This window comes from Tamandua tetradactyla, chromosome 14, assembly GCF_023851605.1.
Source record: "Tamandua tetradactyla isolate mTamTet1 chromosome 14, mTamTet1.pri, whole genome shotgun sequence".
Taxonomy (NCBI): Eukaryota; Metazoa; Chordata; class Mammalia; order Pilosa; family Myrmecophagidae; genus Tamandua; species Tamandua tetradactyla.
The window spans coordinates 89,840,911-89,867,781 of record NC_135340.1 but is presented as its reverse complement, the minus strand read 5'-3'; the positions used below and the strand labels follow the sequence as shown (position 1 = coordinate 89,867,781).

The window sequence follows — 26,871 nt, the reverse complement described above, 5'->3', positions numbered from 1 at the left end:
CGGGCGGAGGGAGAGTCAGCCCGTGTTGCTGCCTTCACAAAGCCACAGCCAATCCAGCAGATCCCTCTGGAGGGAAAAGAACTCATCAACGTTGGCCTAAAAGGCTGAACCTTTACACCCCTGCCCTGCTCAGTCACAGGCCAGGTGGCCTTCTGCAGCCAAGGTGGACCCTGAAGGAGCTGAGAGCTGGGGGCCCTGCTGACCATGCTCCCTGCACTTGGGGAGCAAGTCTTTTTTTTTTTTTTTTGGCATTGGCAGACTCCGGGACTCGAACCCAGGTCTCAGGCATGGCAGACGAACTGAACCACCGTTGCACTGCTGGGGGAGCAAGTCCTTATAAAAAGGGATCTGAGCAGCACCTCTCCATGCCACTGAGAACCACCTGCTCAGCTCTGCAAGGTTGCCCTGCAGGAGAGACACTTCAGGGGACAGGGACTCGTCCAGATGCTCTGAAACATGCGGACAAGGAGAATGAAGTCAAACAGCAGATCATTCTGTTTGTACCAAAGTAGCTCCTGGCAGGAGAGCTGGATGCTCTGAGCCCATGGGTTCCTGATTTTCTGGCCCAGCAGTTTTGACACGTCCGGTTACTCACATCTCACCACTTCCTCCCCCTGAAGCTGGTTCCTAGGCCTGGTAATATGCTTTCTGCTGGACGAGGGTGTCAGGTCATTCTTTAGTTGTGTTAAAGGCACAGTGCATCATTTCCCTCCTGTTCCCATCTCTGTGTGATCTGGTCAAGAAGCCTTGAAGCCAGAGAGCGAGGAGGCAGCTCTAGAAAGAGACAGGAACCCAGTCTTCAAGGAAAGGGCAGGCGGGACCCTCTGGCTTGAAGCCCTTCAGTGGCTCTCTAGTGTCCTTAGGTGGAAGCCCAGATCCTCAGCCTGGCCTGTAATGCTCGCATGAGCTGGCCTGCTCCCTCCCAGCCTGGCACAGATGGCGACGCAGTGAATGTCTGCTGAATAATGGAAAGGCATATCTTTATTATTGACAATAACAACAGTAAAGGACTCATGTCTCTCTAGGCTCCACCAAAGAATGGACACTCCTAGAGGCTTGGTATCGGCAATAACCTACAAGCTTGGCTCGTCTGCTCATTACAAAATCTTGGCTCTCTCCTCAAAGTCTACGCCAATGTTTCTGGGAGATGAGCGGTATAGGGTAATGAGCTAAGAGCAAAAGCTTTGGAATCACCGCTGAAAGGAACCAGAGATCCTTGGAGAAAGGTTGAGTGCAGAGCTGGGGTATAGAAAGTACAAGATGAGCCTGAAACATCTTGTGCCAGAGAGTGAGGAGGTGCTCAAAGAATGACGTGATGGGGTGACATCTAAAGAAACAGAAACCACCTCAAGGGGTTCACACTGACCAAATCTGGGACAATTTGAATATGAAAATAAATGATAATTTTATTATTCAATGATGACTCATTGAATAAAATAAGAATTCCTGAGTCCACAGTGATATGAATAAATGAATAAATAAACAGGAAGAAGGCAACTCTTCTTACAATGGAATGCGAACTAATAACTGTAGGAAGAAGGATGCAGTTAGAAAATCATCAACGGATGCTAAAAAATGAGTGGGCGAGTGTGTGGTGAGGGACAGGATATTTGCAGTCTGAAAGTATGTCCTACGAGATACTTATTAACCACAAAGGGAAAAGCAGTAACTTTGCAGTGAAGAAAACTGGTAGACATGACATTAATCAATGATCAAAGTTAGCATCACCCATGATGGGACAGATCAACAGCACGTGCGTCTGAAGTGGTGCTCTAGGGTGACCTGGCCAAAAGGACTAAACCGGATTCTGGTCGTGAGGAAAAGACCAGACACTAACCCAAAAGGAGAGATATTCTGCAAAATAAACTGGCTTGCAATCTTTGAAACTTTCTAGGTCACGAAAGTCAAGTAGAGACTAAGGAACTATTCCAGATTGAAGAAGACCAAAGAGACATGACATCTGAACGTAATGTGACTCAGACCCTGAACCAGGAGGGAAAAAGAATAGCTTTAAAGGTCATTATCAGGGACAATTGATGGAATTAGATTTGAATGTGGAGCACAGATTAATAGCATTGTATCAATGTCAAATTTCTTCATTTTGCAAATTGTTCTGAGGTTCGATAAGAGGATGTCCTTATCTTAGGAAAGACACACTGAAGAATTTCGGGGTAAAGATACCATGTCTCCAGCTTTCTCAAGTAATATTTAAAATTGATATGCATATATACAGATATAGAGAGAGGAACAATAATAAAGCAATTGGGGTAAAATGCAAATAATTTGGTGAATCCGGGTAAAGAAGGCAGGAATTCTTTGTACTGTTTTCTGTAAATTTAAAATCCTATAAAAACAAAACTTAAACACACACACAGAAGAAAACACGCCTCTTACAGACAACCTGAGGAGGGGGCTGTGAAGGGGTAGGTCTGGGAGGAGACCAGGGATTGGTGTCTGCACCCCCAGAATGTGGGGGTCTCATGAGGGTCTACTTCCCAGCGCTGCTCAGAGCACGCATCAGTCCTCAGCTTTCTTCTGCTACTTGAGGTCCTGGGATGAGCCTTTTCCGGCTGAACCTGCAAGAACAGGGCTTTCAGGAGCAACGCTGCCAGATCTCAAAGCTGTTTCTCAGCTTACAGCTACGTTACTGCACTCTCGACCTCTCTTGTCACATGGCCACCTTCCCTCTGAATCTCTGTGTCCTCCCCTCTTCTTGTGAGGACGTCTCCCATTCGGTTTAGGATCCATGCTAACCCAGTGAGACTTCATCTCATCTCCTTACATCTGCCAAGACCCGGTTCCCCCCATATGTTCACATTCTGAGGTTACAGGCGGGCACGGATGTCTGCGAGCTCTTATTCAAACCTCTACAGCTGGCAGCAGATTATAAACATTTTACCTAAGCTCAGAGCAATCTTGTTAAATACGCAGGCTCATCATTCGCGTCTTCCAGATGAGGAAAGGGATTTTCAGCAACGTGAGTCACGGAAGTAGGATTTGAACCCTGTTTCTCTGATTCCATGTCTAGTGCCCATCCCTCCAACGCGCAGCCACTCCTGTAGCGGGAACCCGTTCTCCCGACCCCCCAGTGCCCCAGCCTTCCTGCACATGCCCGGGACTTTGCTGCTTTCTGTTCCCTTGCCTGCATGCATGATCCCTGAGGTTCTAGGGAAGTCAAGGTCTCCTGTCTCGGAATCCCAGGTTCCTGGTGGTATACAAAACACAAACTGGCCTGCAGTCAAGCTTTGCCTTACTGTGATCAAAGTCATTTTTCTGACTAAGTTAAAACCAATCCGACCTGGAAAAGGACACTGAAGAACTGTTTTGAAGCTCTTTGGAGAAACAGCTGCCTTAATGGGGGGGTGGGGGTGGGAGGGGGTGGGGGTGGGGGTGGGAGGGGGTGGGAAGTGGGAGAGGGTGGGGGTGGGGGGTGGAAGCTCAGGCTAACAAGGACACAGAGCAGCCACGGTCAGGACATTAGCTCCGGCCTTTGGCCTCAGCCTCCCCTTCTGGAAAGTGAAGCAGTAGGACAATAGCAGGAGGTCTGATCTCCCATGTATGGCTGACTCTTGAATCTACATGCAGATTCCCTGGCCCAGACCAGCTTTCTAAGTCAGTCTGTTGAGGTTGGGGCCTGGCTATCTGTTTCTTCACCCTGACCCAATTTCTTCACTCTGGAAACCCCACCTGAGAGCTTCTGGGTGCTCCCCCAGGACCCTTTCATCACTGCAGGTTGCCCAGCCCCTGAGCTGATGGAGGGGGATGCCTGGGATAGGCTGGAGCTCCACACCCCGACATCTCCCCGGCCACCGTGGGTCTGTTTGCACCTCTCTGATGTCTTTTAAGAATGCTGACCAGAACCCCAGCTTCTGGAAATTCAGAGTTCACACTCCTGTGGCTGCAAATTACTAAACCTGAAAGCGCTTTCTCAACTCAAAAGAGCTGTGCAAGTGGGAAGAACCTTATTTTTACAACAGCTTTCCCGAGTCAAACTGAAAGCCTGAATCTATATCATCTCCTGACGGCCAAAGCTACACCCGCGGCCCCCACGGCGGGGGAGGGTACTCCAGGGCACGACTGCTTCCTGGTGTCGCACACAGGAGCTGAGTCTCCACCCCCCCGCACCGCCCGCTCCCCCCAGCCCGGCCCTCGCTGCCTCACTTCCCCTCAGCCGGGCACCTCCTTTCCTTCCCCTTCCTCCTCATCTGGCATCTGCCCCAGCCCTGCCCCAGCCCGCCACCCCCAGCCCTAAACTGGGGGAAGAGAAGATCCCCCTTAGTGGTGGGTGGGACTCCATCAAGTTGACTAACCTATTAGAGCCTCAGTCTCTTCATCTGTTGAATGAGGACCATAAGACACAGGGATAGGAGCATTAGGTGAAACATAAGGCAAGTAAAGTGCTTATGAAGAGGCTGGCATGTCCCCAGTAGTGACTAGTCCCCAGATTTACTACTGACGTTCTGGAAATTCCTTCTTTATTTCCATGTCTCCAGACAGAGAGGCTCAGCAGGGGCTGGTGGAATTGCATCGCGCAGGGGCTTGTTGGGTGGGGTTGAGGCTGGGAGCTGCAGCTCAGCGGACACATGCCTCTGGCCACCTAGGGGGACCCTACAGGCTTCTCCCCCGGGAACAGTGGACCACTATGGTGAGATACGGGAACTTTCCAGCTCAGCCATGGTGGGGCAGGCAACCTGAGGGCCGCGGGCAGTGTCGTGGCGGTGTCGGCTCACAGCTCTAGCCAGGATCCACTGACCGGTCCAGGGCTGCTCCTTCAGGGCAGATTCTTCCCCCGAGGAAGGAGCCAAGAGTGCCCAGTGTCGCGTGTCGCGTGTCGCCTGGCCTGTCTGCAGAACAGAAGGTATTAGCCAGATGGGACTCGAGCAAAGAGAGGAACAAAACAAACGCCTCTTAGATCAGTGGCGATGCTGCTCCCAAGTGAAACTCATGGCAGGGACTCCTGGCTCCTCAGAGGCCACCACGGGGCTATCAGATGCTCCTTCTCTTCAGCCTCTTTGCCTCCTCAGAAGGGCGCCAACCTTTTCTAGATTACAAATTAGAAACCCAGTTCTGCTCTCCTGTCTGACATCGGCTTCATCCCTGAGACCAGTTTCTCTTGAAAACATCTCCAGCCACTGAGGACTCCGCTAAATTTCCTTCAAGTTGGCATTTATTTGCTTTCAGGCTTTTCTGCACTTTGTCGTCTCTCCACCCATCCATCTGTTGATCGGCACAATCATTCATTCTGTTATCCACTCATGCATCTGTCCGTCCACCCATCCGTCCTTCCATCCATCATCCATCCACCTGTCCGCCCACCCATCCATCCATCCATCCATCATCACCCATTCAACACTACAATATTCTGAACCGTGGAATGCATGAAGTGCCTCACATCAAAAGGAAGTAAGGAGAGTGACACCCCCTGTGGGCCAGGTTCTGAGCTGGGGAATTACAGGCAGCATCTCACAGGGCCCTCACATCAGCCCCGCAGGTGAGGAGAAATACCTCCCATTTTACAGCTGAAAAGCTGAGAGCCAAACCCATGGTCCCACTGTGGACACATGCCCAGTCTACCAGGCAGGAAGTCATCGGTGGAGAAGGAGGGCTGCTTCTACGTGAGAAGTTACCGTGTGGAGGAGAGGCCCTTAGAGCAGGATAAGAGGCTGTGGAAGAAAGGAAAGTTGTACATTTTAGTACCTGTAATGGCATTTCTCTCCCTTCTTTTTGAATTAAGTCCCCACACTGGCCTTCTGAAACTTGTCCTGGCAGTGAGCAATCAATGAGAACAAGCACGGAAAGGCATATCCCTAAATAGCGGCTAGAATTACAAGTTTTTAGTTATGCAGCTGGAGATGGTGGATTGCAGCTGAGCCCAGCGGCTGACTGTGGTGTTTAATGTTGCAATAATTGGTTTTGTATTTTATTCTGTAATCTTCAACCTACTGCTTTTTAAATTCTTCAAGCAGATGGATTTAAATAACATGCAAAAGAGGATGGGCCTCTGCCTGCTTGGGGAACTCCCCCCACCGCCATCCCACCCCGTAAAAAAAAGTGGGCTCACAAGCCTGGACTTGAGGCACAACTGCCCAGACCTCAAGGCAAATTTTGCTTGAAGCAGCTGCAACAGTTGCTAAAAAGTAGTACTTTTCAGGAGCTGACTGTCCCCACCCTGACCCCAGGGGGCTGGGGGGCTGGATTGAGGGTAGGGCAGCTGGTAAGGGTAGGGGCAAAGAACAGCTCCCGTTTCCAAGGGGCATGCAGCCGCCTCCTTTCTGCTACCCCCACCCCCACCCCAGCTGCCCCGTCCAGGCCTAGTCCCTCTCTGAGAGCTATCACAACCCCCTCCTCTGCCTGTCTCTCCAAGCCACTCCCACCTGAAGAGATCTTTCTAGAACCTGTCGGCTGGTCCGTGGGCCCCTCGGGGTGGAGACTGGATTGGCCTCTCTGCTCCCCAGTCCTGGCAGGGCCTGATCTGGGGTGCTGCCCGGGTCTGTGGGCCTCGGTGGAAAGAAGCCACCTGTGGTAGGCAGATAGATGGCCAGTGCCCATAGCACCCCAACGAGGGCTCACATCCCTGCGGCCAGTGGTGGCAGAGCATGAGCATGTGGCCCACTTCCGGCCAACGAGAGACAAGGGGAGGTCTTCTGGGAGCTTGGAGAAAATGAGACATAAGGGCAGATGCCCCTTTTCTTACTCAAGACATGCCTGGTCTGGAGTTGGAGCCCAGAGCAGTTGTAGCATCTTGGGGACCAGCTGAAAAGGGAGACATAAGGGGGAGAATGGCCAAGAGACTGAGCTGCATTCCTGAGAACACCCCCAGGGGGCGTCCTGCCGCCGGAGCCCTCGGGGGAGGGGGACGGTACAATTCCTCAGTGCCAGGAACCTCACCCCACAGTGAACTTGGAAGACCAGGTGCCAAGGCTGGGCTCTCATCCCCTTAGCACCACCAACCCCCAACAGCCTCCCTGGGCTAGGTTTTCCATCCGTCAGGTGGGGTGACAGGTTCTGGGCACAGCCCTAGAGAAAGGAAGGACAAAACCGTTTGCTAACAGAGACCTGTTGGTGTGAGATAACTGGAGGTGACAGTCCTGGGTTTGGCGGCTGTGAGGCTGAGTCATATAAACTCTGATCACTGGTTTCCTTGGCTGCGAAATGGGGAATAAGAATAGAGAGCGGCCTGCAGGCTTGGGTGAGGAGTGAATGAGGCAGGCCCTGTAAAAAGCTCATTGGTGCACTGCACACACCATCAGGGCTCCAAAGCAGTTGCTGCCTGTTCTGGTTGCCAGCTGCAAAAGGGCAGGGTGGAGGGACCTCTCTCTGCAGAGAACTTTAAAATCTTTCCACTTGTTCCTCCTATCACATCCTCCCCCAGTTGCTCCAGTCCACTGCCAGCAAGCACCCATCGGGGTGGAGCAGAGTCAAAGGGCTCCGGTGCATTGAGGGATGGGAGGGTTTGCCCAGGTAAGGAAGATTGAGGATGGCAGGCCAGAAGGGAGGGCACGATGGAGCAAAGTGTGCGGGTGGGAGAGCAAAGGGTGCCCTTGCGGAGAGAGAGGAGGCCTGAGGGGAGCTGGAGTTTGTGGGAGGCAGTAGGGGCAGGGGAAGGAGGCTGGCTGCAAAGTTTTCTGCCAATAAGAGAGTGGAGGGCTCTCTATGAACAGAGGGTTTCCGGACTACTTTTGGAATTAGAGGTATCATCCCATTTGATGGATGGGGAAACTGAGCCCAGGGAGACTGGGTCAGTGCTAAGAGGGCAATGGTGCATTGGGGCGAGACTCACAGCCTCTGCTGTAGCCTCTGGGGCTCAAGGTGAGGTTTACAATCTTAGCTGTCTCACTGCAAACAACAGAAAACCCCACTGGAGGGTCCTCAGTGCTGAAGCTGATCAGCAGCTCACCCGGCCAGGGGTGTGGAAGGAGGACGTGTCCCAGGTCGGCAGAGCAGCTCCAGCCCCACTGCCCGGCGACTCTTCCCCCCTGCCCGTGCCATGCGTTCTCTCTGGGACATACCCCTGCCCTCCAAAGCCCGGGCCTATGTACCTGGTACTTGGGAGCTTCGCCAAGTCCCCCAGAGCAGTTTCCTCTGTCTTATCATCTGCCTGAGGATTCGTGGAGAACCCCTGACCCATGCCCTCTGCCACTGCCGGGGCTCCGGCCTCCCTGCGGGCATCTCCTGCTGGGTGGGCGGGTGCCGGGTCCTTGGGGCTGAGCCTGGGCTCCAGACCAGGGCTCCTCCCAACACCATACCTGACTCTGCCCCCAGCACCTGCCCCACCATTCCAGAAAATTCCACAAATGCTCTCCAAACTCTGTCCTTTCCAAAGACTGGGGGTGACAGATGAGGAAACTGAGGCCGGGGAATCAGAGAGTGGATGAAGGTCCCTTAGCACTGAAGGGTAGAGCCCAGACAAAACAAACAGGACCGCCACCTGTTTTCAAACTCCCACCCCTGTGTCTTTCTAGTTCTCTCTCTCTGTCTCCTCTCTCTAGACTCCATCTTCAGAAGGGTCTCCATGCCAGGAGAGGGTCTAATCTGCAGACATGGGTGGGTGTGGGGGGGGGGTGGTGAGCAGTCTCATAAGGTCTCAGGCTAGACGCTGCTCACCCCATCTGCTCCCACGTCTGCCCCCCTCCCCGCCCCTCTGGCCCAGCTGGGTCTGTGTCTGGACTATGAGCTCCTTGAGGCCAGGGCTTGGCCGGAGCAGCAGGGTTTGATGACCGATGGCCGGCCTAGGCCCGGGGCGCCCTCCTGAGCGGTGCGCTGGCGACGGCTGGGGAGTCTAGCGTGGCAGGTGGCGGCGGGATGGGCGCGGGGTTGCAGAGCACCGCGCTTCCTGTGGGTGGGGGCCCGGGGGCCCGCCCGGGGGAGGTTGCACAAACCCTCCGGCGCGGCCTCAGCTGCCTGCCCGCCTGGCCCGCGCGCCGCCTCCCCCCGGGGGTGCGCCCGCTCCCCGCCCGGGTCTGCCCCGCGCTGGGTCGCCGCGGATCGCTCGGGGGCGGGGTGCGCCCCGGGACCGCCCTCCCCGCGATGGGCTCCTTCCTCATTTGGCTGCTGATCGTGGCCCGCAGCGAGCAGGTGGCGCCCCTTTCCTCCCTGCAGCACCTCGCCTCGGAGCCGCTGCAGAGCGCGCGGGCTGGGAGGGCTCCGGGGCCGGCACTGGGACAGGGGCGCGGGCACCCCCACCCCGCCGCCAGCCGGGATGACGCCCCAGCTGCAGTTCAGAGACGCCTTTTGGGTGAGTGAAGGCGCCGCGGGCGCGCGCAGGTGGAGACCGCCCGGGGCGCGGGGCGGGGGTCAGGGGGAGGACCCCAGCCCCACCCCCACCCCACCGAAATTTCCCGTGGATGTGGCTTCCGCCGCGGAGCTTTTTCTCATTAAAAAAAAAAAAGCAGGGGCCACCACTTTGTGGTTCTCGTTGTCGTGGCTGTGCCCCGGGTCACCGCCCCGTCTGTGAACGTGGAAGACCCTCTCCACGCCGGCAGGACCTTTTCTAGGAGAGTCTAATGCAGGGGTGCAGGGCTTGAGGGGCGAAGGGGGGATCACAGCTTTGGGGACCGGACAAAAACTTGGGGTCAGATTTTGTCTGTGCAAGACGTCTTTAGAGGTCCCAGAGCCCCGGCTTCCCTACCTGTGCAGAGGCCTGGGAGGAGGGAACGGGGCGATTCTGTGCAATGAAGGCCCAGCCCCCGCTGGCACAACAAGCGGTCCCCGCACGCAGAGCCTCTTCCCTTCGAGGCTTTCGGGCTCCGAGGAGCAGGGGGCTGGGCCCTTCATTGCTCACTTTCCTAAATTCAGCGCAGGCATCAAACAAGTCCTGGCGCCACGGGATTGCGGCACCTGGCCCGCTCCGGCAGGTGACACGGATCACCTGGCCAGCCGGCCCGGGCCGCCCCGCCCCCCGCCCCCCACCCGGCCCCTTCGCTGTTCTGCAGCCGCCGCTCACCCTTCCCCCGGGCCCTGCTGCTCCGCCGTCCTCGGAGGCTCCCGGGGCGGGGGAAGCTGGGGCCTCTGTGGTTTGAGCCGGGAATGTGACTGTCCCAGGAGAGCTCCAGCCCGCCCCTCACAGGGCTCGCTGGCCCTCCCCGGGCCCTTCCCTGGGGCCAGCTGCCAGGAGGGACGGAGCCAGCGGGCCTGGCTGCCTCCCCTTCCGGGCCACGCTGTGCTTAGCGCCCCAGGCTGAGTGAATAGCCTGCTGTCTGCCGGCGCTGGCCGCAGGGCGGGCAGAGGGCCCAGCCCGGGGAGGCCGCCCCGCCTCTCTCTGGACCTCCGTTTACCCATCTCTACAAAGAGGGGGTGGAGCCAGCTCAGAGAAGCTGGTGAAGGCAGCTCTGGCTTCCAAACCCCAGGGTGCTCCCTGCCCAGCTGGCAGCTAAGGGGTGGAGGGACAGGGGGTTCCGGGGACCAGGAAATGAGTCACCATATCGCTGCCCTGGCCCCAGAGTGCAAGGTTGGGGAGAAAAAGGGCCTGGAAATGCAGCAGACCCAGACTGTTCTCTCTAGGAAATCTATCCCAGCCCAGAGTCCCTGAGCCCACCTTCCCTGCGGCAGAACTGGGGCAAGGAGCTGCCCCCAGGGTAGGCTGTGAGCATGGGGAGGGGGGAAGGGGATGTCAGGGAGCAGGGTGTGGCAGCAGCAGCCCCAGCAGCAGCAAGAAATGGGCCCTGGAGGCAGCTTCCTGTGTGGCATCCTGCTTGAGCCCCCCCCTCCCCCGCCAGAGGCTGTGAGCCTCCAGGGGCCTCCTCTCCTCCATGCCGGACTCCCTGGGCCTGGGGTGAGGGTGCCGCCTCCCTAGGGAAGGCCAGAGCAGGGAGGGGGAAAAGAAGAGGCTGGGGGTGGGGGGGGGTACCTCCCATTCCAAGCCTGGGCGCAACCTCAGAAGTCACTGTCAGCACCACCTGCCCCCAAGTTCTGAATTCTAGCACCTCTCCATGATGTTAAGCCTGGCCTGGGATCTGGGATAACAGTAGCATTTCCTGAGCACTATTAATGTGTGAGCTGCTGTTCTCAGGGCTGTGTAGACTTTAACTCAGTCCTCCCAGCACCTGATGGAGTAGCTGCTATTGTTATCCTCATCACTCAGAGGAGGATGTTGAGGCTGAGAGAACCAAAGTCTCTTGTCCCACAGCTAGGATCGGACCCCGCCAGGCTGGCAGTGGTGCTGGGCTCTCAGCTCCCAGACTACCCTCCACCTGGAGATCCTTGGGCCTCAGCACCCACATCCACAAGATGGGGGATAGATTCTCTCTTTCCTTCCTCCCAGAGGGGTAGGAGGGCCCGTCTAGGTGCTTGGAGCATTTACATTTCAGTTGCAATGCAGTGTTTCTGTGGAGTGGGTTAGGGGCAGAGCCCAGCCTGCGGTGCCCCCCAGCCTGAGGCAATGCCATCTCATCCTGCAGCCCGGCAGAGCACTGCTTGACAATCACTAGGCTTTAAATAATGGAAGGAAACCCCTGAAGGAGCGTGTCTCATTCCACAGCACTTCATTTACCACGTGCTTCTGGCCCGAACACAGGGTGAAATTGGGCAAGGAGGAAAGCAAATGTGGTTTCTGAGTCGCCAAACCTGCTGTCCCTAACAGTTTGCATCACCGCTTACTCGTAGAAGCCCCCGGCTTTTGGTCGGGGCCTGTGAACTCTGATTTTCCTTGCAGTTCCAACAAGCTTGGTCGCATAGTCTTTAACCCGCTAAGGCAGCATTCAGGAGGGAGTCTGCACAATATCTGATATGTAGCTGGTGATCATAAATGTTGGGGGACCTGAGCTTCTAGAGGCAATTTCACTAATGACTTATAGTCTGATAGCCAGAAAGGAGATGGAAAAATTGTGAAAAGCAGACATAATGGTTCAGAAGTGGTGGGGCCGTTCAGTGTGGGGGTTCTGTCCCTTAGGAGGCCTGTATTGGAATTTTGTCCGTGCGGCCACACAGTGTTTATCTATAGCCAGCTTTTATCTGCAGCAGGTCAGCGTGGGAGTGAGGTGGAGTGGACTCGAAGCAGGGGGAGGAAAGGAATAATTTGATCTCTGTTATACACAGACAAGTGATAAAGAGTGTCACCGCCTTACAGGAAGTTTGTGGCAGAGCCTCGGAGTGGGGCCTGCCAGCAGGACAAGGATGAGGCTGAGAAGCTCGGGCATCTGAGTGGGAGGGTTTTAGACTAGCGCTTAGTCTAAGGGGCTCGGAAGTCTAGAGGAGACAGAGTCCCAGCAGGCAGCCAAGTGGGGCTGGAAGAAAAGTCTGTCTGCATGCAGAGTGTGTGCTCAGTAAGTGTTTGTGGAGAAGATGAATGAATAGTGGGGGGCCCCGTTTCATGGCCCACCCGCCCTCCTGATCCCATCTTCTCCTTCACTGCACATCAGCTGTGTTCTATACACATTTTTTGAGTTGGGTTCTCTAGCAGGTGGGCCAAGCCATACCCCTGAGCTCACCCCCACATCCAATCCACCAGGGGTTTTCGAGCTCTTTCCAAAGAAGGGCTCTGAACTGTGCCTGCCCCACAGTCTCCCACATCTTCTCAGACCCATATGTCCTTGGGAGAGATGGCATTAGATAATGGTGTTTTTAAAATATTTTTATTGCTAAAACAATGTATGATATATGTTATATTACACAATAAAAAAGTTAAAAACCCAACAACATTCAAACACATTCTTAGTTTACAAACATTTCACACATGGTGTACAATCAATGGCTTACGATATCATCACATACTTATGTATTCATCACCATGATCATTTTTTTGAGCATTTGCATCACTCCAGAAAAAGAAAGAAAAAACTCATACATGCCACACCCCTTACCACTCCCTTTCATTGACCACTAGTATTTCAATCTACTCAATTTATTTTAAACTTTGTTGCCCCTATTATGTCTTTATTTTTTTATCCATATTTTTTATTCATCTGTCCATACCGTAGATAAAAGGAGCATCAGACACAAGGTTTTCACAATCACACAGTCACATTGCAAAAGCTATATCATTACACAATCATCTTCAAGAAACATGGCTACTGGAACACAGCTCTACAGTTTTAGGCACTTCCCTCTAGCCTCTCTAATACACCTTAAACTAAAAAGGGGTTGTCTATATACTGCGTAAGAATAACCTCCAGGATAACCTCTCGATTCTGTTTGAAATCTCTCAGTCGCTGATACTTTATTTTGTCTCATTTCTCTCTTTCCCCTTTTGGTCTAGAAGATTTTCTTAATTCCTTGATGCTGAGTCCCAACTCATTCTAGGATTTCTGTCTCATGTTACCAGGGAGGTTTATACCCCTGGGAGTCATGTCCACGTCGAGGGGGAAGGGCAGTGAGTTTTCTTGTTGTGTTGGCTGAGACAGAGTCACAAAAGAGGTTCTCTGGGGGTGACTCTTTGGCCTAATTTTAAATAGGCTTAGCCTATCCTTTGCAGGGATAAGTTTCATAGGAACAAACCCCAGGATTGAGGGCTTGGCCTATTGATTTGGATGTCCCCACTGCTTGTGAGACTATCAGGCATTCTCCACATGGGGAAGTTGAATTTTCCCTCTTTCTCCCCATTCCCCCAAGGGAACTTTGCAAATACTTCTTTATGCACTGTTTAAATCACTCTAGGATTTATCGGGGCATCACACCAACCTGTACAAATCTACAAAATTTCATACCCTATTCAAGTTCTGTGTACTTATGGTGTTTAATTAAACTGCCCATATAAGTTAAATTATGAAATGTGCTAGTCAAAGCATAAATTTTGTACCAAATAAACATTTCTTGCTTTAGTCTGTTGCACGAAAGGCAACATGATATCTGTGGCCACTTAATTTATAGGTTCAGATTCGTGGACAACACAGACTTCAGTGATAAAAAAAAAACAGATTTTATTAGGAAAGTAATTAAAAGAGCTTTTAAAAATAAGACATAGCTACATCACCAGATAAAATGGCACCAACACCTGAAGAGAAGTGCCGGGAAGTCTTGGAAGCAACATTCCGAGTCTCAGTAAAAATCCACAGCGAAGAAGGGAGCAAAGGTGGCTGGAGGCTTAGTGCAATGTGGGATTTAGTTCGTCCTCCAGAGCAGCTTGTAAATAGCCAGAAACAGTTCAGAACAACTGCTGGGGCCACATCAGTGACCGGACACACAGCATACCCCAACTGGACCAGCTGGACTGGCTGCAAGCCCTCCCAGAACCGTGAGTTCCCCAACCCATGGAGCCGGCGCCCCTCCCCCACAGGCTGCTTCCCAGAGGGGAAACAAAAGGGACTTTACCAGAGGCAGGGGCTGAGCACAACCAAACTCCAATTGTGGAATTAATTCACAGATTCTGACTCCTAAAAATAGGCCCCAGATCACCTGAAACTCGAGTAAAAGCTGAGGTTGCTGGTTTCTGCCCCGGCACAGAGGGCTGGGCTAACCAAAAAAAGAAAAGCAAAAACAAAAAACAGGTTTTTTTGCATCAGACAGCACAAAATACTTGAAAGGGTCTGGGCCCTGAAGAAAAGGAGGGGACACAAAGGATCTAGAGATACACAGAACAATGTACCAACTTAAGCTCTTGATTGGCAAACCCGAGGGAAGGGGTTCCTGCTCTGGAAAGGATTTTTTTTCTTTTCTTTTTTGTGGCTGTGTTTCTAAGGCTTGACTGCTTTTTGGATACAGCTGCAGGGCTTCTCAGGATCCAACTGCCCCAAGTAAGGGCAGAATTAAGCTTCTCTGAGAGTTTATCTGGAGCCTGTGCCTTCCCCGGGTGAGGGGTGGGGCCCAGCTCAGGTGGAATCTCTCCCTCAAGGAATTCAGACGCCAGGGTCTGGAAAAGTGATGCAATTAAAGCCAGCCTACAACCTCTCCTCTGTCTCCACCATGCCTTCAGCAGGGAGAGTCTGCTGAAGTTAAAGGTACCACTTCATCTATGCTACTGGGTCCCATAGGCAGACAAGCACCACATACCAGGCAGGATAGGGAAATCACAGAGTCCAGAGGCTTCATAGGAAAGTCCATCAACCTGCTGGGTCTCATCCTCAGGGAAAACTGATGCAGGTGACTCTTTCCTCCTGAGAGGAGGCCAGTCTGCTCTGGGAAAATCTGACTGGATCATATAATACCTAAGTAGATCCCACTTAGAGGAAAGAAAAAAAAAAAAGCACCATACAGGCAGGGCAAGAAACAAGAAAACAAGAACTGAAAAATTCTGATCTGTTAAACAAAACCAAAGCTAGAGGTCTAGAATAAGCTGAACTGAGTGTCAAAGAATAGACAAACAGTAAAGTCATTCAGCAAGAAAATCCTAGGTAAAAAAAAAAAGTGAAAACAATCACCAGAATAAACTAATTAAGGAAAATAAATGCCTAGACACCAGCAAAAAATAGTGACTCATACTAGGAAAATTGAAGATATGGCCCAGTCAAAGAAACAAGCCAACAATTCAAATGAGATACAAGAGTTGAAATAATTAATTCAGAATGTTCAAACAGACATGGAAAATCTCATCAAAAATCCAATCAGTGAACTGAGGAAGGTTATAAAGAAGGCAAGGAATGAACAAAAAGAAGAAATCACAGGTCTGAAAAAACAAATCACAGAACTTATAAGAATGAAAGGCACAATAGAAGAGATGAAAATAGCAATAGAAACCTACAATGTTAGATTTCAAGAGGCAAAAGATATAGGGTTAGTGAACTGGAGGACGGGACATGTGAAATATGACAAGCAAAAGAGAAGATAGGGAAAAGAATGGACAAATATGAGCAGGCGCTCAGGGAATTGAATGACAACATGAAGCACACGAATATACATGTTGTGGGTATCCCAGAAGGAGAAGAGAAGGGAAAAGGAGGAGAAAAACTAATGGAGGAAATTAACACTGAAAATTTCCCAACTCTTATGAAAGACTTAAAATTACAGGTCAAAAAATACAGCCTACCCGAAATAGAATAGATCCAAATAGACGTACTCTAGGACACTTATTAATCAGAATGTCAGATGTCAAAGAGAAAGAGAGAGTTTTGAAAGCAGCAAGAGAAAAGCAATCCATCACATACAAGGGAAGCTCAATAAGACTATGCGTAGATTTCTCAGCAGAAACCATGGAGGCAAGAAGACGGTGGTATGACATATTTAAGATACTAAAAGAGAAAAGCTGCCAAACAAGAATTCTATACCCAGCAAAATTGTCCTTCAAAAATGAGGGGGAAATTAAAACATTTTCAGACAAAAAAAATCACTGAGAGAATTTGTGACCAAGGGACCAGTTCTTCGAGAAATACTAAAGGGAGCACTAGAGACAGATGCAAAAAGACAGGAGAGAGATGTGGAGAAGAGTGTAGAAGTGAAGACTATCAGTAAAGGTAAAAAGAAGAAAAATTAAATATGCCATATAAAATCCAAAAGGCAAAATGGTAGAAGAAAGTACTTCCCGTACACTAATAACACTAAATGTTAATGGATTAAACTCCCCAATCAAAAGGCATAGACTGGCAGAATGGATTAAAAAAACAGGAACCATCTATATGTTGTCTGCAGTAGATGCATCTTAGACCCAAGGATAGAAATAGGTTGAAAGTGAAAGGTTGGGAAAATATATTTCATGCAAACAACAATCAGAAAAGGGCAGGAGTAGCTATATAATATCCAACAAATTAGACTTCAAACGTAAAACAATTAAAAGAGACAAAGAAGGACACTATGTATTAATAAAATGAACAATTCAACAAGAAGACATAACAATTATAAATATTTATGCACCAAGCCAGAGTGCTCCAAAATACATGAGGCAAACACTGAAAAGAGAAATGGACACACCTACCATAATAGTTGGAGACTTCAATTCCCCACTCTCATCAATGGACACAACATCTAGACAGAGAATCAATAAAGAAACAGAGAATTTGAATAATACAATAAATGAATTAGACTTAACAGAGATTTATAGGACATTACACCCCACAACAGCAGGATACACCTTTTTCTCAAGGCTCATGGAACATTCTCAAGGATAGAACACATGCTGGGTCACAAAGCAATTCTCAGTACATTTAAAAAGATTGAAATCTTACAAAACACTTTATCAGATCATAAAGGAATGAAGTGGAAATCAATAATAGGCAGAGTGCCAGAAAATTCACAAATATATGGAGGCTCAACAACACAATCTTAAACAACCAGTGGGTCAGGGAAGGAATTACAAGAGAAATCAGTAAATATCTCGAGGCAAATGAAAATGAAAACACAACATAACAAAATTTATGGGATGCAGCAAAGGCAGTGCTAAGAGGGAAATTTATTGCCCTAAATGCCTATATCAAAGAAGAAGAAAGAGCAAGAGTCAAGGAATTAACTGTCCACTGTCCAGTTAAATTAACTGTTAACTGGAAGAACTGGAATTTAACTGTCCAGTTAAATTAACTGTTAACTGGAAGAACTAGAGAAAAAACAGCAAACTAACCCTAAAACAAGCAAAAGGAAAGGAATAACGAAGATAAGAGCAGAAATAAATGAAATTGAGAACATGAAAACAGTCAAGAAAATCAACAAAACCAGAAGTTGGTTCTATGAGAAAATCAATGAAATTGATGGACCCTTAGTGAGGCTGACAGAAAGAAGAAGAGAGAGGATGCAATTAAATAAAATCAGAAATGGAAGAGGAGACATAACCACTGACCCCACAGAAATAAAGGAAGTAATGAGAGGATACTATGAACAACTTTATGCTAATAAACTATACAATGCAGATGAAATGGACAACTTCCTAGAAAGGCATGAACAACCAATACTAACTTGTAAAGAAATAGATGACCTCAACAAACCAATCACAAGGCAAAGAAATTGAATCAGTCATTAAGAAGCTCCCTTAAAAGAAAAGTCCAGGACCAGATAGTTTCACATGTGAATTCTACCAAACATTCAAGAAAGAATTAGTACCAATCCTGCTCAAAATCTTCAAAAAAATTGAAGGGGAGGGAGAGCTACCTAACTCATTCTATGAAGCCACCATCACCCTCATACCAAAGCCAGACAAAGATACTACAAGAAAAGAAAATTACAGACCAATCTCTCTAATGAATATAGATACAAAAATCCTCAACAAAATTCTTGCAAATCGAATCCAGCAGCACATTAAAAGAATTATACATCATGACCAAGTAAGATTCATCCCAGGTATGCAAAGATGGTTGAAAATAAGTACATCAATTAATGTAATACACCATATCAACAAATCAAAGCAGAAAAATCACATGATCATCTCGATTGATGCAGAAAAGGCATTTGACAAAATTCATCTTTTCCTACAGATTCAATGCAATACCAATTAAAATCTCAAAAACTTACTTTTCAGGAACGGAAAAACCAATAACCAAATTTATCTGGAAGGGCAGAGTGCCCCAAATAGCTAAAAATATCCTGAGAAGGAAAAATGAAGTCAGAGGTCTCACACTACCTGACTTTAAGGCATGTTATGAAGGTACAGTGGTCAAAATAGCATGGTAATATCTTTTGACCAATGGAATCAAATAGAGTGTTGAGATATAGACCCTCTCATCTATGGACAATTGATCTTTGATAAGGCAGTCAAGCCAACTCACTAGAACAGAACAGTCTCTTCAATAAATGGTACCTAGAGAACTGGATATCCATATGCAAAAGAATGAAAGAGGATCCATATCTCATAACTCAAAATGGATCAAAGATCTAAACATTAGAGTTAAGACCATAAAACTTTTAGAAGGAAATATCTTTTAAAACTTGTAATAGGAGGTGGTTTCCTAAATCTTACACCCAAAGCACGAGCACTGAAGAAAGAAATAGATAAATGGGAACTCCTCAAAATTAAACACTTTTGCCATCAAAGAACTTCATCAAGAACGTAAAAAGGCAGCCTATGCAATGGGAGACAATATTTGGAAACTACATATCAGATAAGAGTCTAGTATCCAGAATATATATAAAGAGATTCTTCAATTCAACAAAAAGATGAAAAACTCAATTAAAAAATGGGCAAAAGACATGAACAGACATGTCTCAGAAGAGGAAATACAAATGGCTAAAAGGCACATGAAAAGATGCTCAACTTCTTTGGCTATTAGGGAAATGCAAATCAAAACTACAATGAGATATCATCTCACACCCCACCAGAATGGCCATTATCAAAAAAACAGAAAATAGCAAGTGCTGGAGAGGATGTGGAGAAAGAGGCACACTTATCCATTGTTGGTGGGAATGTGAAATGGTACAACTGCTGTGGAAGGCAATTTGGTGGGTCCTCAGGAAACTAAGTATAGAATTGCCATATGACCTACTCTGAGTATCTACTCAGAGGACATGAGGGCAAGGACACAAACAGACATTTGCACACCAATATTTATAGCAGCATTATTTACAATTGCCAAGAGATGGAAACAGCCCAAATGTCCATCAACAGATGAGTGACTAAACAAACTGTGGTATATACATACGTTGGAATATTATGCAGCTTTAAGACAGAATAAACTTATGAAGCATGTAATAACATGGATGGACCTAGAGAACATTATGCTGAGTGAGATTAGCCAGTAAAAAAAGGACAAATACTGTATGTTCTCACTGATATGAGCTGACATTAGTGCATGAACTTGGAGAATTTCAGTTAAGAACAGAGACCATCAGGAGGTGACATTCCCAAAAGGGGGAAGAGAGAAATGAGACAAATTAAAGTGTCAGTGGCTGAGAGATCTAAAACAGAGTTGAGAGGTTATCCTGGAGGTTATTTTTACGCATTATGTAGATATCATCTTTTTAGTTTAAGTGTAATGGAGAGGCTGGAGGGAACTGCCTGAAAATGTAGAGCTGTGTTCCAGTAGCCGTGTTTCTTGAAGATGATTGTATAATGATGTAGCTTTCACAATGTGACTGTGTGATTGTGAAAACCTTGTGTCTGATGCTCCTTTTATCTATGGTATGGACAAATGAGTAAAACATATGGATTAAAAATAAATAATATTTTATTTATTATTAGGGGGAACAAATGTTAAAATAAATTTAGTAGATTGAAATGCTAGTGATCAATGAAAGGGAGTGGTGAGGGGTATAGAAAAAAATAGGAGAAAGGCTAAAATATATTGAGTAGATAGAAATACTAGTAGTCAATGAGAGGAAAGGATAAGGGGTTTGGTATGTATGAGTTTTTTTCTTTTTATTTCTTTTTCTGAATTTGATGTAAATGTTCTAAGAAATGATCATGGTGATGAATTTACAACTATGTGATGATATTGTGAGTTATTGCTTATATACCAAGAATGGAATGATCATATGGTAAAAAAAAAAAAAGAAAAGAAAAGAAACATGGCTGCTGGGACACAGCTCTACAGTTTCAGGCAGTTCCCTCCAGCCTAATACACCTTAATCTAAAAGGGGGATTTATATAATGCGTAAGAATACCCTCCAGGATAACCTCTTAATTCTGTTTAAAATCTCTCAGCCACTGATGCTTTGTCTCATTTCTCTCTTCTCCTTTCAGTCGAGAAGATTTTCTCAATTCCTCAATGCTGAGTCCCAGCTCCTTCTAGGATTTCTGTCCCACGTTGCCAGGGAGGTTTACACCCCTGGGAGTCATGTCCCACGTAGAGAGGGAACACCCTGCAATGTTGGCATTGTTTTGTTCTTCTTTGTGCAAAAATATTTTTTAATTTGTACATTTAGTCACTATCATTATACGCTCTAGGTATTCCTAGATTGTACCATCTCAGTCTTTTATCATCTCTCTTTCCTTCTGGTTTCATTTGTGCCCCCAGCCCTCCTCCCTCTATCATTCTCACATTCAGCTTCATTCAATGTACTTACATTAGTGTGCTTAGATGGTGTTTTAAGTGCGAAAATCTAGTTCTGGCCCAGGCTTTATTGACACCCCCATCCTTTTCGGGCTAGTTAAAAAGAAAAGTGAAGGCCTGAGGAGGGGACGGCACATGCACCACAGAGCCCCTCAGCCCTTGATTGGAACTCCCAAAGGGTGTGGGAAAGTAGACCTGAACTTTCCCCTTCAACGCACAGTCACATTTTCCCTCTTTGAGCCTGGTTTCCGTCTTTACCTGGAAACCTCTGAGCCTGGCTAGGACAGGTGTGGGGGGGGGGGGGGCCTCTCCCAGGGTCGCCGAGTGGATCTGAGGCTGGCTCCCCTCCCCCATCACAGCTGCTCAGCTGCTGTGCCTGTTCCCCTTCCCGGTTCTGTGTTGTGTTTCTTCCCCATTTGGGAGGCCGCAGAGAGGGGGGCTGAGGGCACCCTCTGTGGTCTGTCCTGACGCTGCTTGTCTCCTCCCAGGATCTGCGGATCATGGCCTGGGCTTCACAGATGTTCCGGAGGGGTTCATATTTACTGGGTACTACTGGGGATATAGGGTGGGCCATGGTAGCTCAGCAGGCAGAGCTTTTGCCTGCCATGCCGGAGACCTGGGTTCGATTCCTGGTGCCTGCCCATGCAAAAAAAAAAAAAAAAGAAAAGTATGCATATGAAAATTAATGCATTAATATAAGATCCTCAAAGGAAAGTGGGAAAATAGAGAAAAATGAGGAGAAGCAGTTTTTTAGTCTCATCACGCAGAAACAACTGGTAATTTTTGGGCATATTTCCATAAATAGGTACAAGCCTATTATGTGTGTGCGATTTTGAATTCTGCCTTTTCAGTTTTTTAAAATTTTTACGTCACTTCATTGAGAACATTTGTGGAAATGGATGTGCGTTCCTCTTCAGCAATGCTGCTGTTAATGGCTCATATTTTTCCACCTTGTAGACATGGGCAACATGCTACGGATTCCCCTATTCAATCCCCAATCCCCTATGATTGGATATTTAGGTTACTTTCAACTGTTTGCTCTTTTGGACAGCGAGGCAATGGGGAAATCTTTGAGGTTTTGAGGGGGGATTTCTGGGTGTCAGGGTGGGGCCAGTTCTCCAGCTCTGGGCACTTCTAGCCACCTTGGGACCCCTCCTATCCTCTGGTTTGGCGGGAGGGACCAGAGAAGTCTGGGATGGGGCTGTGGGGCCCTTCACGGAATAAGAGGCTGGGCAGACCCCTGTGGTCTCAAAGGCCAAGATGCAAGCGGGCTGAGGAGCCGGTCTCTGGAGGTACAGGCTTGTCAGTGACGGTGGAAGTAGGGAAGGAAGGTCTGGCTGTCCCGCCTTTCCCTGCACCAGCTTCCTGGTGGTGGTTCAGAAAACGTGAGGCTGTCGCTCTGGAAAGGGCTGGGAAAGCTCTTTAAGACATGCTTTTAAGTGTAAAGCTGGCCCGTGTGTCTGATGTGCAACCTGTTGTGAAAAATGGGGGAAGTAGGCATTTATATGGGCATAGAATTATATTAACAAAAAGAATCTCAAGGGAGATCTGCAGGAAACAGATTCGAGTGGTTACCTGTGAGACCAGCGGAGACAGGTGACATATGGGGCCAGGGTGGGTGATAGGGGAAGTTCTCACTATAGGCGGTCGATTCCCTTTATTCATAGCTTCCGTATTTGTACATTTACCTACTCATGAAAATTTGCTTGTGACCCCAAAGTCAATACTCACGGTGCCTTTGCTGCCACTCACAAACGCGTGCGGTCCCTTGAATGTGCATGTCTCCTGGTAAAGTTGAGCAACGTAACACCTGCCTTCTCGCATCGGCTCTCACCCTGGGAACAGGTGTCCTTTCCACGGTGTATCCAGGGCCATGTTTTATTGCATCTATTTTATTTTTTTAAATTTATTTATTAATTTAAAAATTAAGAAACCAAATAAAACATCAACACATATAATCAGTAATTCACAATATCAACACTTAGTTGCATATTCATCATTTCTTAGAACATTTGCATTAATTCAGAAAAAGAAATAAAAAGACAATAGAAAAAGAAATAAAATGAACACAGGAAAGAAAAAAAAAAAGATTATACCTACCATACCCCTTACCCCTCGCTTCCATTGATCACTAGCATTTAAACTAAATTTATTTTAGCATTTGTTCCCCCTATTATTTATTTTTATTCCATATGTTCTACTCGTCTGTTGACAAGGTAGATAAAAGGAGCATCAGACACAAGGTTTTCACAATCACAGTCACATTGTGACAGCTGTATCATTATTCAATCATCCTCAAGAAACATGGCTACTGGAACACAGCTCTACATTTTCACGCAGTTCCCTCCAGCCCCTCCATTACATCTTGAATAACAGGGTGATATCTACTTGTTGCATAAGAATAACCTCCAGGATAACCTCTCGACTCTGTTTGGAATCTCTCAGCCATTGACACTTTGTCTCATTTCCCTCTTCCCCCTTTTGGTGGAGAAGTTTCTCTCAATCCCTTGATGCTGAGTCTCAGCTCATTCTGGGATTTCTGTCCCACGTTGCCAGGAAGATCCACACCCCTGGGAGTCATGTCCCATGTAGACAGGGGGAGGGTGGTGAGTTTGCTTGTTGTGTTGGCTGGAGAGAGAGGCCACATCTGAGCAACAAAAGAGGCTCTCTTGGGGGTGACTCTTAGGCCTAAATTTTAGCATCTCTTTTATTTTATTCTTTTGCTTCGTTTGGTGATTTCTTTGTTTACAATGGCCCCCGAGTAAGCACTGAATTCTAGTGTTCCAAAGGGCAAGAGGGCTGCAGAGAAAATACGTGTGTCGGGGAAGCTTCTTACAGGTACAAGGTATGTTGCTTTGGGCAGTGAGTTCAAGGTTAATGAAGCAACAGTATAGATGAAGCACATTGACTTAAAACAGAAGCACAAAGAACAAGGTTATGTACTGATTGGTGAAAATGTCGTGACCAGAGGCTCACAGGAATCTCCCCCTGTACTGCCCCTTGGAGCTGGGATTCGGCATCGGAGAATTCAGCATTCGCAGTGACTTTATAGGACATACCTACTGCCAATAGCGAGACTCGACTGTACTTTTTTTATACCGTTGGATTTTTGAATCATGTAAATGCAATTACTTATGCAAATTTTAATTATAAAATTTAAAATGTAGAAGGGGGAGGGGCGCAAGGGCAGTTCAGTGGTACAATTCTCGCCTGCCAGGCAGGAGACCTGGGTTCGATTCCCAGTCCATGCAACTCCCCCAATCCCAGAAAATAAAGCAAACAAACACCAAACAAACAATAATTCAACAAATGGTGCTGCAATAATGGGATACTCCCACGGAAAAATAATGAAATGTGACCCCGCCATACAGTAAACAAGAAAAAAATAAAGAGAAAGAAAAAGAGGATGTTGATTTCCAGAGACAAGTCAGAGACGTTTTCTCTGTTTTCCAGCTACAGGGAAACACCCACAGGGGAGCGGCGGTGCCCGCCGGGGGAGGTTCAACTCTGTGCCACTTTGCATGTGTCCCGTGACGCACCCTGCAGGGACACGTTCTCAGTGTCCTCCTGGGTCCATGAGGGGCTCTGACCCAGGATGAGCCCGTTTGCTCTTGGTTCAGTAATAACTGCTGTCTGAAGTGCCCCTAGGAAGAAAGGTGCCCCCAAGATGTTACTGTTGGTTTCTTTGCCTTTGAAAGTGGGATGAGTTTTCTCCCCATTTCACCCTCGTTTTCTGCAAATGGACCCAGAGCACATACATCATTAAAAGGAAATGTTTAATAACAAAACTAAGCAGCCCCTGGTGTCAAGGCCAAGGCGGTGTTAGTCCAGGGCTGTGGTTTGAACCGCTAAAACCCTGCCACATTGTCTGCGCCTGCGTTCCCGGACCCGAGACCTTGGCTCCTCGGGGCCTCTTGCACAGGATGGGGCTGTTTGATGGTGCCAAATGATGGCACAGGTTTGCAGTCACGTGTGCCCTGCTTGTGCCGAGGGTCGCCTCCAGGACTTACTGCTCACAGAGTCCTGGGTCAAGAACTCCAACCCCCATCTTTGATTTTACTCTTCAAAGAAAACAGCATCTGCTTTTTTTTTTTTTTAATTGAGATATCTTCATATATCATACAGTCCATCTAAGGTATACAATCAGTGGTTTACAAACATCATCACCTAATTGTGTATTCATCACCATGATCATTTTTAGAGCATTTGCATCACTCCTGAAAAAGAAATAAAAAGAAAAAGCATATACATCCCATACCCCTTACCCCTCCCCCAGTGGATCACAAGTATTTCCATCTACCCAATTTTTTACTCTTTATCCCCCCTATTATTTATTTTTTTTATCCATCTTTTTTTTACTCATCTGTCCATCCCCTGGATAAAAGGAACAGTAGACACAAGGGTTTCACAGTCACACGGCCACATTGTAAAGGCTGTATCTTTATACAGTCTTCTTCAAGAATCAAGGCTACCGGGACACGGATCAACAGTTTCAGGTACTTCCCTCCAGCCACTCCAATATACCACAGACTAAAAAGGGGTATCTGTATAATGCATAAGAATAGCCTCCAGGATAACCTCTCGACTCTGAAATCTCTTGACCACTGAAACTTTACTTTGTCTCATTTCTCTCTTCCCCCTTTTGGTCAAGGTTTTCTTAATTCCTTGGTGCTGGGTCCCAGCTCATCCCCAGGAGTCACGTCCCACGTTGCCAGGAAGATTTACATCTCTGGGAGTCATGTCCCACACTGGGGGAAGGGCAGTGAGTTCACCTGCTGAGTTGGCTTCAAGAGAGAGGCCACATCTGAGCAACAAAAGAGGTTCTCTGGGGCTGACTCTTAGGCATAATTATAAGTAGGAATAAGCTTCATAGGGGCAAACCCCAAGATTGAGGGCTCAACCTATTAAATTGGTTGTCCCCACTGCTTACAAGAATTTCAGAAATTCCCCAGGTGGGAAAGTTTAGTATTTCTTCCTTTCTCCCAGGGCCCCCAAGGGGACTTTGCAAATACTTAACATCTGCTTTAGATGTCAAGTATTCTCAGTTCTCCAGTTTCCGGGAACTCACATGCTTTTCCTGGCTGCTCCTGAATCCACTCAGAGCTGGGTAGCCCCTGGAACGGAGAAGCAGGGCCTTGTGTCTTGAAGGGTGGTGATAATTGTGGAAATGGCAGGGGGTGGACAACCCTAGGTGGAAGTGTGCGGGCAAAGATGTGGAAGTGAAAGCAGGCCTGGTGGGTTTGAAAGCTTGTTTTCTGGCCCAGAGGATTGCGTGGGGCAGCTGGTAGGACGGGATGGTCCAAGCAGGCTTGTGAAAGGTCCTGACCGCTCACTTAAGTGGTGACAGGGATATTTTCTTTTTAACCCTGTGTCTTCTGTTTCCTCTCATGCAAAATGGGCTGCAGGCTGCAGGCTGTGTGGGTAGGTTTCCTCCCTGCTCGCCCAGAGCCTGACAGACGCTGCAAACCACACACCAGAGGGAACTCTGTGCGGAAGCGGAAACTGCTCTGCTGTGAGGGGTGATGGTACCCCTGGGGCTGCCCACGCCAGGGCTTGCCTCTGTGCTGCCTCTGGAAATTCCCAACCTCACAGGCCCGAACACTCCCAACCTCCAACCTCAGAAGGAAACAACGGACTTCTTGAAGCCTCACCTTGGCCCCATCCTCACTTGCTGGTTGGTCTCCTCTGAACCTCAGTCTCTTCATCTGTAGGCTGTCAAGGGGTGGTGCCGCCAAACCTGGCGCCAGTGATTCTTACCTGAGGTAACAGCATTGAAGTGGAGCTTCTCAGAGCAGGGCCAAGGGGACGGGTCCTGAGGGATCAGATGCCAGGTTTATAGTTGAATATGCACTGAGACACCTACAGAGCGAACTTTATATGTGAATCCTCCTGCTCCCAAAATGCCTCCCAACTCTTTTCACCACGGCATATTAAATTCCACAATTAAAAAGTCTTTCCTTTGTCTCAATAACAAGATGCACCAAATTATCTCATTTAATTTCATCAATTAAATGAGGTTGGTATTCTTACTCCTGTCTTACAGAGAGAAAACTGAGGCTCATAGAGGGGACATGGGTCTGGGGGGGCACCACAAAAG

The 26,871-nt window shown here is 48.2% G+C and overlaps 2 protein-coding genes across 4 annotated transcripts in view; one reads left to right on the top strand and one right to left on the bottom strand.

Annotated features, from left to right (window-relative positions):
• Positions 1-4,458: 4,458 nt before the first annotated feature.
• Positions 4,459-10,311, bottom strand: LOC143656381 (uncharacterized). Of its 3 annotated transcripts, none has more exons than XM_077128464.1 (6): positions 9,944-10,311; positions 9,629-9,785; positions 6,695-6,753; positions 6,396-6,517; positions 5,506-5,663; positions 4,459-4,844 (listed from the first exon to the last, which is right to left on the bottom strand). In XM_077128464.1, the coding sequence occupies exons 1-6, from the start codon at positions 10,276-10,278 to the stop codon at positions 4,641-4,643; spliced, it is 1,035 nt and encodes a 344-aa protein (XP_076984579.1). In that variant the 5' UTR covers positions 10,279-10,311; the 3' UTR covers positions 4,459-4,640. The 3 variants fall into 3 exon arrangements, 2 of the variants coding, with proteins under 2 accessions (XP_076984579.1, XP_076984578.1); XM_077128463.1 differs by having other exon boundaries at positions 6,375-6,517; positions 9,944-10,304; XR_013162477.1 differs by lacking the exons at positions 6,396-6,517; positions 6,695-6,753; positions 9,629-9,785 and having other exon boundaries at positions 9,944-10,233.
• Positions 9,043-26,871, top strand: part of PSTPIP1 (proline-serine-threonine phosphatase interacting protein 1) — a 55,416-nt gene continuing 37,587 nt past the window's right edge. Inside the window, exon 1 of the mRNA XM_077128462.1 lies at positions 9,043-9,235. Within this exon, the coding sequence (XP_076984577.1) occupies positions 9,200-9,235 (36 nt within the window). The 5' untranslated portion in view covers positions 9,043-9,199. The remainder of the gene's footprint in view (positions 9,236-26,871) is intronic.

What these genes read in the sequence shown, in the direction of transcription:
- LOC143656381 (XM_077128463.1), bottom strand. Translation starts at nt 10,278, where the DNA reads ATGGGTAAACGGAGGTCCAGAGAGAGGCGGGGCGGCCTCCCCGGGCTG. An exon ending in CCAGACCAGGCATGTCTTGA is followed by an intron (nt 6,518 to 6,694) that starts GTAAGAAAAGGG and finishes TGCCTACCACAG; the next exon opens with GTGGCTTCTTTCCACCGAGG. An exon ending in TTCTAGAAAGATCTCTTCAG is followed by an intron (nt 5,664 to 6,374) that starts GTGGGAGTGGCT and finishes TTTCTTCCACAG; the next exon opens with CCTCTTATCCTGCTCTAAGG.